The 12,500-nt window shown below is 47.6% G+C and overlaps 1 protein-coding gene across 1 annotated transcript in view; it reads right to left on the minus strand.

Moving 5' to 3' along the window:
- Positions 1–58: 58 nt before the first annotated feature.
- The window catches only part of LOC307090386 (heparan sulfate glucosamine 3-O-sulfotransferase 3B1-like), a gene marked incomplete at its 5' end in the record, with an annotated part of 20,214 nt that continues 7,772 nt past the window's right edge, over positions 59–12,500 (minus strand). The window contains one exon of the mRNA XM_079757012.1: positions 59–3,062. Coding sequence (XP_079613138.1) covers positions 2,444–3,062 — 619 coding nt within the window. The 3' untranslated portion in view covers positions 59–2,443. The remainder of the gene's footprint in view (positions 3,063–12,500) is intronic.

Genomic DNA, 12,500 nt, shown 5'->3' on the forward strand with positions numbered 1-12,500 from the left:
TCAGTATTTAATCATCTAGAAACATCTGTTCCATTTTGCTTTTGCATCGTGTAAAATTAATTCCTTTGATGTACATACCACAAAATACTTGATTTACATGTCTTCTTCATTTTTATACATACAGATCTGCTAGACTAAATACCATATTATATGAGGATAGAACAAACATCACTAACATTTGTAGAGCTTGAGATGGGGGTTGAATAAAACTCAACCATAAGCAATGCAGCAGCATGGATGAGAACACCACGAGTGCATCATCTGTTTCTCTGCTCTCTTCTGTTTCTTTCTGTCGAGATATTGCCTCCGTCAACCTAACTCCACCACCATTCGAATGCATCACCCAGCGAGAAGAAAATGGAGCAGAGTTAAAGCAGAGTGAGCTTGCTGTGAGGGTCCAATATTAAATGCTTTTTCTGTAATATATATATATGTTTGAATCCATCATTGCACGGAAGGATAGACGACGGGGAAGATCAATGTTCACTTTACCGGACCATCTGACTGCGAGATAAAATCTCTTTAACGCAGAATGAAAGCTACAATTTTGAAGTAGAATAGAGTAACTTAAAGTAAAGCTACGGTGAGCCAAGGCTCCGTCTTCCTCTTTTACCCTCTGCTAACTCGAGGCATTGGCTCCACAAGGCATTGTGCACAACTCTGATCCACCGAAAACATTCAAATGATCTGTCCTTGGCGACAGGTTCTCGGCAAATACACGCGTTGCACGTATAACGGTTGAAGAGGCACGCAATTACTATTATTCCAATTGAGAGTCGGCTTCGAAATGACCTCTCTACAGAAACGAAAGGAATACCTTATTGAGCTGAGGAAATTGACTTTTCTTTTATAGAAACCGTGGAAAATGTGTACATTCAGTCTGGGCTCCTTGTTGATCACATAATCCCCTTCCCCGTGTGTGAGCCCTGCTTCTCTGTCATGGTCACCACATTCAGCATGCATAGCAACATAATAGCCACGGTACAAGATAGCACGTCGCTCAAGGGGGGGGGGGGGATCCTCTCGCCGGACAGGAGATGGAGACGGACAAGGTAGAGGACCACTACCTACTTTTTCCCTCTTGCATATCAAGAATTCAAGTAAAAAGACGATGAGAAAGAAGCGATGCAGGGGTTGTAAAAGGGAGGGGGGTTGGTGAAGATACTCAACTGTGTGTGAAGCATGGCATATTTTTTTGGCAACAAGTGGAGAGGTTGGGATGGTGAAACGATGCCTGTGAAGGTGAACAAACCAACGTAGGTGGACCATGGAAAGAAGCTAATTGATAAACGGTGTGTTTCTTGTATGGTAATGACACTTGGTAGGTCGGCGTGGCAACCCTGAAGATTTCCTTTTGACACCTTGTCTGAGATCTAAGCGGGGGGGCCCGGTAAATGACTCTGTTCTGACGGTGTTTCAGCCAAGCTGGTCTTCTCTCTGTCTGTGCCCGACCTCATTCTATCGATCTGAAACACTGATTCCTAATTCGCCGTAGTCTTTGAGAACCTCAAATCTGATTGAGACGTGGCATGACTTGTGGACTGTGTGAACAGCTCCGACAGAGTCAGGGCCTGGAGAAACACAACAGTGCTCCTAACTGGGGGGGGACTTAAAGGGGCAGAGGCCCTCATCGATCCGCCCTGTTACCTTACAGATTAGCATAGCGTTAACACGGTAGCAGTACGTGGCTAACGGGATACGATTTAACCTTTGATGGATGGGCCGCTGATTGGAGAAGACGGCGGGAACACAGTGAATAAAAGGCCAGCCGTGTACTTTAAGCATGAATGACAAAACGAGGATCGATCGCGGCGTATTGATCGACCTGTTATTGAGTGGGAAAGAGCATTAGATCAGCTACTTTGTCCGATGCTGGGGACCAAGGAAATTGGTTGCAAGTTCTTGTTTCAAAGCCATGAATGCGCATGGCTGAGAGGAGGGACCGTTTGAGAACAGCACTCAGAAGGGAAGGAGAAATGGGTAAAGTGATTATGCATTTATACATCAAGATGCACTTGGATGGGTGTTCTCCCGTGGCCCTGCGAGAGCACGCCGTACCCGTAACACGGTGCTTCTACATTATTCACCTATTTTTGACTTCAGTCAGCACATATTATCTGCATTACGAAGCACCGAAAACTCCACCGAGTTAACACATGGACCAAGAGGGAAACTGAGCTTGAGGAATCAAAAAATCAAAAATGAGGAATGTAAAAAAAAAAAAGAGAAAACAACAACGGGCCAGATGCTATGTACAAATATGGTTAGGCAGCTTAGTGAATTAATTGCTTAGAAATAAAAATAAATTATTATAAAATAGATTTCTGTACATTTTACATATATATAGCAATAGCTCCACGTCTTGCCATTCAATTACAATGGGGAAAAAAAAACAATAATAACTCCAAAAAAACAACAACACGACTGTCTGTGATTTTCCGCATCAATCCCATCCAAAGTTGTGTCCGGTCATCTGGTAGAACTTCATGTTGAAGGGCCGGTAGAAGTCCCGTAGCCTCTGCACCACCTCAGGGTTAATGTTGGGGTGGGTCCGTCCTTTGGTTTTCCCCAGGCAGTGCGGCTTACTGCTGCCCTCGGCCTTCTTCAGACAGGGGAAGCCCTTGGTCTGGTTGAAGTAAAAGTGTTTGTCCGTGATGATCCTCTTGAGTCCCAGGAAGTCCTGCACGCGGCCCAGCTCCCCGGCCGGGTCGGTGATGAGCCGCTCGCCGCTCACAAACAGGATCTGGCCCATGGGGAAGTACTGCAGCCAGTTGTCCAGGTGCTTGGCGTAGATCCCTATCTGGATGGCGCTCCACGAGGTGTCGATGAGGCCCGTGGTTCTGTTCTTGAAGGTGAGGCTCTCGAAGGAGGGGATGTCGGGCTTCTTGGACAGGGTCTGGGTGTAGTCGGAGATGGCCCTGGTGACGGGGTCCCGCACCACCACGATGAGCTTGGTGTCCCGGGACATGGCGGAGATCCGGGCCGGGGCCTCTCGGGTCACAAAGTAGCTGGGGGTCTTCTCCATGGTGATCTGGCCCTCCAGGGTCTTGGGCATCAGCTCTCTGCAGAGAGGAGGAGGAGGTGGATGGTTACATGGAGGGTAAAGTGGGCAATATCAGATATACACCATTGACAGAACAGTTATCCATGAGGAAATGCATTAGGGTTTTTCAATTTGATATAAAATGATTGTAATTATATTAGGAAAATGTAGGGTTAGTTTTGATGGGCTGCTTTTCCGAAATCACATCCATGTATTTTTAGTGTTCGGTTCAGATTACTCAGAGTCAAAATTGGCCTGTTCACAAACAGCAAACGTATTATTGACGTGTTATTCAAACGTATTAGAGGTAAATGTTCTGCCATTTTTTATCTGTCAAGATGTTTAATAAGATGTTTAATATGCCTTAAGCTTGGCAGAATATTTTATTATTTACTCTATTTTATAGTTGAGTACACTTTACTGTAAATGTACACGCCCGATGTAATAGCATTAACCAATCAGAATCCAGGCTCACTGCCTCTACACTACAGCCAAACCAAGAGTAGGCCGCTGCAAAAACAGCTTTTGCAGAGCTGAAAGGCATTTTTTATTTTCAGTGAAAGCAATCTGTCCTCGACCAAAATCAGATAGAGTTCAGCCGTGAAGAATGAGTAGTTGATGGAGGTTGCAATATACTTTTACACACAAAACTGTAATCAATAGGGGGGGAACTGGTGCCACAGTAGTTTGGGGTTTGTGTAATGGGGGGCAAAACCTGGAACTCAGCTCATAGCAAAGGCTATTAAGTTGCACAGAGGTGCACGGTTAGCCTAAAAATGAAACAATACTGCTGATGGTCGAATGGGAGAAAGGGGAGTCATCAAAATAACAACCAGAGATAAAACAAACCAGCTTTTGTTAAAGCGACAGTACAAGAGACAGACATTCAGACGAGCCTGTGTGAGCAAGAGGGACACCAAGAGGGATGCCATGCTTACATGGAGAAGATGATTCGAAGACGGTTTGAAAAGGGAACGGAGAGATAACGTTGGCCCTTTGGTGAATCAGGGTGAACACACTTGTTGATAAGCCCCCCTATTAGCCTCTTGTCCCCTATTGAGTATCTGCTCTGTTGTCAGAGCTGAAGCAGCAATAACAACAGCATAATGATGACTTCAGCATAGGGCGGGGCTCAGCGGGGGCGTTGCACAAGAACACCTAACGCACTCACACAATGAGATTGGTGAAGAACACATTGCATTCACACAATGTCCACAATGAAATACAGCGATGCAACTCTGGAGAAATTTTCTAAAGTAGACAGGACACCTTCCTTCAGAGGCAGGGTGTTTTTTTCATATATTCTGCCCAAGTGCCTCGGCTGGTCTAAAAGCTAGAATCTAGTTCAGGTCTAGCTCATGGCTAATTCATGACTAACGTTGCCTCTCCATCAGTGCACACCTACATGAACGTGGAATAAATATCACTTCTCTTACGAGAAATACAGCAGAAAGAGACCAAAAGGAGAAATACATCTCTTGGTACCAAACAAAAAGCTGTATGTAAATGTTGGCAGATTTGTGTATTGCTAATGTAGCGCCAGTGATCTAATTATGATAATATCTGTTTGATTGCTGACACTTCACGGGGTAAATGGAAGGCAAAGCGAAAAAGCTCATTAAAGGCCTATTGAAATCCAAACAGATAAGGCGTGCAGTATTTTATACGCAAGCATGACAGATCCCTCCCCGAGCAAAACCATTTCTTAAGTCGATGAAAGCAGTGAATAGGAGAGGGAAAAAAAGAAAACATGGACACGCACACACATGCAAAGCACGTTGCCCTACAACCACTTAGACTATTTACACAGCGCTCGTGAAAGCGGCCCGAAGCCATGGACACCAAAATACCCCCTCGAACCGTAAACGAACAACACACGATAAGTCATTCTCTCGTTTCTGTTGCGCAGACACCACGGCAATAATGGCGGCCATTCCTTTTTCTCCCCATCATCCCTTGTGTGGGAACCATACAAAGAGAGTCCGGAGCTGAACGCGGCGCTGGCGAATGGCTTTCCACCTAATCCGATTTTGCCATTACAATGCAGCGTGGGGCAAGGCTGTGAGGAGGAGGCCCGGCCAGCTACAATGTGCATCGTGATAGATTATGGTGATCCAAGCGCGGGGAATTCTTTTTATAAATCACTCATTTTGAGAGGGAGAAGGGGGAGGGGGGGGCAGGGTGGTGAATAGAGCGTTTGGGACGAGCATTAAGAAAAAAAGAGGCGCTGGTCAGAAAGAGCGGGAAGACCCCGGAACACCTCGGGCCCCCGCCCCCCCCCGAGCTCCACCATGTCTGACTTCAGCCACACTCAGTGGAGAGTGCTCTGGTGAAGAGAGAGAGAGAGAGAGAGAGAGAGAGAGAGAGAGAGAGAGAGAGAGAGAGAGAGAGAGGGAGAGCGAAAGAAACAGGAAGAGAGGGAGAGCGGGAGTAAGAGAGGAAGAGTGAAATAAAGAGAGAGAGAGGGAGAGGGAGAAGGGGGGAGCGAGGAAGGGGGTGTTAGTGGGACAAGTAGCTCTCGCCAGAACAATGCCCATTATGTTCCTTTTTTTGATTTATGAGGTGCTGCTTTAAAGGATTCCGTCAGCAAACAGGCAATTGGGTGACACAGGCCCTTCTCCCTCTCCCCGGCTCCCATTGAAAGCCGCCCATTGTCCCTCTTCCCTGAAAGGGCGAGTAGGCCAGTGGTCAGGGCACAGGGGCAAGGTGCATGGGAAGGGGGGGGCGGTAGGGGTTGAATGCGTTTGTCTGTGTGTGTGTGTGTGTGTGTGTGTGGGTGTGTGTGATTCTGTCATTGTGTGTGTCTGTGTGTGTGGGTGTTTGCAGAGGGGTTACCGAGTGGAACACTTCTCCTTCCCCTCTCGCTCTTGAGTGAAGAGAAGCCCCTTTTGGAGGGCTGTGAAGTGGAACGTGTGTCGATGTGCCCCTTCTCCAGCCCCCCCCCTTGTGGACCCCCACCGGTCCCGCACCAGTGGAGATCCCCCCACTGAAGAGACCTCCGTAGGGGCCGAGCCTCCACGGGCTGCCCCCTGCCTGGGAGGCCATCGGGCCAGGCGAGAAATCATTAGCACCGTTAGCACCATCAGGGGTAAACACGGTTGCCGTGGTAGCGGATTCCTAACAAATGTGACATTCATATTGTGCCGGCATGGCTAATTGCCTGGTATGACTTGGAAACGGGTTCAATGGCACACTGGACTGCCTACACACAGATGATGACTGATCCCTCCGCCTCATATCTCATGTTCGGTTTGTTTCTCCGTTGCTCCCCCTCTCCTATGTCCTTTGTGAATATTCCTTTGAAAGCTGCTCCACTATCAACCATAAGACACGGAGCAGACGCTCCTGTCACGTGGTTAGCATCTCACGGAGCATTTGCCTGCCGAGCGGCCCTTTGGCCCTGTGTTTAAAACAAGCCCTCATCCCATCGTGGCTGAACGCAGGGGTGGAAGAACAGGGGCTTATCCAGCTGTGGGCTGCCTATGCCTCCCTCGGCCTGTCAGATTTGATTTGATGATAGCGGGCTGCCGCTGTGGTGTCTCCACCAGCCCTCACTAAAAGACTGGTTTGTTCAAAGACGGGGGGGGGGGGGGGGGGGGGGGGGGGTAGGTGGGGCAGGCGACCAGCTCATGTCTGTCCTCAGATGGGTATGATACAAAAGGGATCTCAATTGTCTCAAATCTCTTCCCATACAACTCCTCGATTTGAATCTCAAATGATTCAGTGGCCGGTCATCTGAATATAGCAAAAACCAGAGGGCACTTTCTTTGTCCGGTGGCTGAGGCAAAAGGGAACTGACTTTTGCAAGCTTTCCATGCTGCTACTACCACCGCTGTTTTGTTTTCATGCTGCCTTGAAGACCTGGGAGCGAGAAGCCCAGGAGAGATAACACCTCTACAACAAAAACAAGCGTGGATGAGCCGTGCACTCGAGCTGTCTGAAGTACCCCAAAGGAAGGCATCAAAACAGTTCACCCAACCCCTGGGCAATAGCTTGTAATAAAAAACAACAAACCTTGAGTATGATAGAAGAAGAGTTACATAGCCTACTTTAGAGAATGTCTGTCAGGCAGGATGTATCCTTGGGACGAAAAAGCGAAATCGAAAAAGTCGCTCCTCTCTCAACATTACCCACTCAACCACTTTGCTCTTTTGTCTATTGATCCAGGATGGCCGTCAGAAGGAGCCTTTGGTTGGGCTGATCTGATGGTTAAAGGACACTTCAAGTGTCGAGGAGAAGTAGGAGAGGCAGCCCATGAAAGAGAAGCACTCAAAGGCAGCCTTTCTCTCTCAACTGCCTCTTATCTCTGCCCCCCATGTGAACCAGTCTGTTGGAAGTATGGAAAAGACAAAGCCACATCTTTATTCCTTATTTGGCGATAAGGATCTCAAACACTGCTTGCTCCCTTAGTGATCTAACTGCACATTTGACCCCTAAAGTGCAAGACAGCACACTGTTAAGATGAAGTGCATAACGAGTAAAAAAAAAAAAAAGACCATGTTGCAATGGAAGGATCTTTTGAATGAAAGTTCACCTTAAGAATCTCTGTATGAATTTTCAATAAACTGCAAATGGAGTCGTAGGGAGACGACGGCACAAAACAAAGAAGCAGGGGGGAAAAGGCACAGACACACTTGTGCACAAAGAGAATCATATGGAGCTACCACCGCATACTTCTAAAGCAGCGCTGGAACTCCCACATAAATCAGACTGGTCCGACATTTTGAAATATGCCTTGCCGAGTCTGGAGTCTAACATTATACTCGACCACAGAACATGGCTTTGGCTGTAAATGAAAAAGAATAAAGGGGTTGGTTGATGGCGCGGCCTGTCCCACTGACGTCGCCACAGAGGGGAGGAGAGGTCCTGTGGATGTCAGTCAGTTACAGAAGCCCAGTCTTTGGTCTTTGCTTCCGCTTAACGAGTCGTAAGAGTACATTTCCTACGTTAGACGGAGCAGAGATCAGTGGTTCAGGTTGAGATCTAGCATTGCTACCTTGGGGGGAGGGGGGGACACGAGATTAGCTTTCAGAGAGAAGTTTGATGGGACGGATATTTTAACATCATGGCTTGCATGTTGGTGCATATGAAAGGAAATTACTCCTGAGTCATCGCATCTTCATGTAAATACAGTAAGTCTACGCATGACTGCTTGGCAAATTAAAAATCCAATAATAGCTACTTTGGTTATTGGTTCATTACCATGATACCAATAACTCCGGTGAGCCGGTCAACAGCATCAACCCGACAGAGATTCTTGCCCGTGCAATTGTTTCCTATTAAGAGCCTCGGGTTGTATAATGGTACCACTGGAAACTTTGGAAGGTTGATGAATGAAAGCTCCTTAGAAGCGTCTGTCTCTGACTAGGTTTGATCAATAATGCAGGCTCCAGCCTAGTATCCCTAGTCTTTTCTAGGATGACAGGTTCAGCATTGGAAATTGCCTTTCATCAAGGCAACCTTAAGTCATAACGGCTATTAGGTACAGACTTCTCCGTTGATCATTTCAAATGAGAGACATCTTAATTTGAAATGACACAAAGGTGGTTTCAACAGATATTAATTGCAGATGTACAACTTATCGCACTCTTGTAATGCAGCTTTTCATCCATCAAACATAGGGGAAATTATGATTTTAGCCATGGATCCAGTAGTACAGTAGATCACAGAGAACAGGGAGATAGAAAAGCCAAACTCCAATACTGGACAGGCTTGCTTGAATAAGGCTTGCACATACGCAGCCAAAAAAAACTGAAATCAAGTGGACTTTCACTGCGTAGGCTAGTCTGCCTCTCTACTCTGACCCTAAGTGGGAGTGGGAGTTGGTGATCACACGGCCCGAGACGCTGGACCATAACCTCCATATCAAGAGCTCGCTGCGCTGCGGGTCACCCCGGCATGGGAAGCTTCTGACCCTGCGTCTAAACACAACGGTCCCCCAGAACGAAGAAGTACCTCCATCCATCACGCAAGGCCCGAATCAGAAGGAGTCGAGGGCCATGATAGGTGGTGGTGCCGGGTTGTTGTTTTTTAGGACTTTTTCCTTTTTCGGTACGTGTGAGAGTGAAACTTTAGCAAGAATAAGAAAAAAGACAAAGAGAATAGACAGAGATTTAAAGACAAAGTATAATAAGGAGAATGAGAGTGAGAGGGAAAGAGGGAGAGAGAGGGGGCGGGAGAGCGGTGTAAAGATCTTGCGGTCAGCCGGCCCTAGTGTTGGTTTCAGGCTGAGACCCAGTGCCTGTTGTGGTGGGGGAGGGGGGGGGGGGCAGCTGAGACCATTCAGAAGAACAAATAAACAGAGCGCTCAACCGCTGCACATATTGTGCCACGGACTACACTGTGTCTCTGGGCTGCGTGTCAAAAAGCACAACGGACGCAATTACGACCCGCCACATCTAGGTGAAGCCCTCTCCGTGATGCCCTGCAAACACTTGAGTGAGGTCGGGGTGTCGGAGAGAACATTTCTCCGGTGGTGCGACGGCAGCGAGGCGTGACACGCACAACTCTCCCCCGATGCGATAACCATGAGAGGTTTATTTAGTTTCTTTAGGGAGAAACATTGGTTTTTAAGGGGTATACGTTGCCAATTCACCGGTTTAAAATATAAAACAATGCAGGAATGTGGTGGAGACACCCCCATTTGGGTCTCTCTCTCTCTCTGTCTCTCTCTCACTCTCTCTCTCTCTCTCTCTCTCTCTCTCTCTCTCTCTCTCTCTCTCTCTCTCTCTCTGTGTCTCTCTCTCTCTCTCTCTCTGCCGTGGATCGCCCAGCGACCTGCAGCCATCACCGGTGGTAACCCTGGAGCGATGGCGGAGGAGGGTTAGCATGTGGGATAAATAAAACCCCAGGAGCTGCTGAAAAGGATGATTGGACCGATTGCAAAGGAGAGGGCTCACAGGCACACACACACACACACACACACACACACACACACACACACACACACACACACACACACACACACACACACACACACACACACACACACACACAGACAGACAGACAGACAGACACACACACACACACACACACACAAGCACACACAGACGTCCATCATCAATCGAACACATGCCCTTCCGGAACCTGCCGAGTCGGCACTGTGGATTTGCTGTATTTTGCTCTGACTTTAACACTGGTGTGGTAATACTAATGGCCAGCTGGGAGGAAAAACACATCATACATCGCAAACAAAGGAGAGCTGTTTACTTAGCCTGTGCCCATGGAGTTAGCTCCATGAGTTGCGTGGAATAGAGCCCTGGGTCGCTATTGTGTTTTAACCTCAATGTTAAACAAACGCACACACACACACACACTTAAGGCACATGGCTTGTTTGGTTAGGGCTGGCAATTCCAAGCAATCAGTTTTTTGTGCTAGGTATTAGCTGAAGGTGTTAGCTAAGCACCAGTGAGCCCTGAGCTTCACACATTGTCGTTTTAAGTGTGTGCTTTCAAAAGCTCTAAAGCTGAAGAAACGTAATTTGAAAGAGGGAAAGTAATGTGAAAAATAGACACTTTAAATAATACGATTTCAATGGCAAACAATGTCATTGGGCGAATGGAAATAAACAATGGTGAGGGGTGTCGGCCATGTTGAATTGTTTTGTGAGAGGCCCCTGTTTTCGTATGCCTTGAATTTTGGCTTATTTTTTCACACTTGTGTGTCTGTGTGTGTTTGTGTGTCTGTGTGTTTGTGTGTGTGCCTGTGTATGTGTTGCCTGAATTACTGTTCCAGGGCAATTGTGCATGCCGGTGTGTGTGGCAGTCAAAGGGCGCCGAAATTCTGACGGATTTACCGACACTTGACAAGCAGCAAGAGGCGCGTGGCTCCTTGATGTAGCTGCAGCGCAGATGAATAAAAGATGAAACACAGTGGAAAAGAAGAACACATATGTCACCACCCCCTATCCCAAGACGAAGACACGCTCGCGCACACACACACACAGCAGGCTTGCACATGCTCGCACACACACATGAACCTGCACATGCGGGAAACACACACCCACACACGCGCGTTGGAAAATGCACCCACATACACACGTCCTTACACACATGCATAGACACACACACACACACATACACACACATACACTAGGAATGAGAGGGAAGGGAAACAAGAATTTGCATCCTGTTTGAGTAGGCTGTCATCCATAGCTGCCTGCGTACCTTTGAAAGGCAGGGGAGCAACAAAGGCTACGCTGGAGAGCTATAGCAGGAGCAAGTCAGGGGGAGTGTGGGGGGGGAGAGGGGAATTCATCTTCCATAGTCTCTGAATATGAATCAACCTCCCATGTTGGCGCTCATATTATTCTGCTTTCATTACTTACAACACAGATGTGGCAGAAGGGTTAATGGTTTACAAATGCTAGACGACGGAATCCCAGGCTAGAGCATAATTAACTTAATTGGGTGGCGGCAGCACCCGTCGCGACAATTAACAGCTCGTTTCAGAGGAATGAGTGGAGGGAGGCAGAGGACAGATGCCATCGCTAGGCATGTTTGCTGCAGGTTTTCTTTGGACCCTCGCCTAGGTAGCGCCTCATATGATACCTCTGGGTTCATTGACGAGATAATGACTTCTAAGGAACGGAGCCAAGCTTTGACTGTTTGTGCTGCTAAAGTGTGTCTGGGATTGGGGGGGTGGGGGGGGGGGGGGGGGTTGGAAGTAGTTGGGGTGACTGATGATGTATTTTGTTTTTACCCTCCGACTGTATCCAGTTGAAGCTTAAGACACTATCTTCTTTTAATCTTTGCCATGGGAACCAAGTCACTCTACGGAAGGAAACAGGAAGGAAAGGGAGTGCATTTGTTTCAATAAAATAGATGCAAATCTATAGCCACAGCATTTCTGAATGTTGGCATGTATGAAAGCTCAAGGTGTGTGAAGCTTAGGGAAAAGACACAAAAGGCAGGACCCTGTCTCATGCTCCTGACCACAAAACAATATAGAGATGAAGAAAGAAAACAGGAAGTTGAAAGTAGAAATCGATCCGCCACCCATCAAGCATGAATCTGTCCTGGTTGTCGTGGTGACGGTGCCGAGGGCTCCTACCCTGTCACCTAGTTCCTGGGAGAACACCAAGCAGCTCCTAGGAGAGATCGCTTAGAGTGGTGGCTTCCATGAGCCCATGGTGCTGCTGGGAGATAGCAGCACAACTCTGCTAATGAGCTCTGTGCTCTTTTACTGCCAGAGCTAATGGGAACCTCTCTCGCTCTCTCTCTCTTTCTCTCTCTCTCTCTCTCTCTCGCTCTCTCTCTCGCTCTCTCTCTCTCTCTCTCTCTCTCTCTCTCTCTCTCTCTCTCTCTCTCTCGCGCTAGCCGCTCTCTGTATTTCTCTGGCACCCCTCTCAACAATATTTTCTTGCACTTGCTCTGTTTGCAAAATGTCTTTGTCCCTCTTTCTCTCTCTCTCTCTTTCTCTTTTTCTCTTCCGCTCTTTCTCTATCTGTTTCCCAAT

The sequence above is a fragment of the Pollachius pollachius genome, assembly GCF_949987615.1.
Source record: "Pollachius pollachius genome assembly, chromosome: 19".
In the NCBI taxonomy this organism is placed as follows: Eukaryota; Metazoa; Chordata; class Actinopteri; order Gadiformes; family Gadidae; genus Pollachius; species Pollachius pollachius.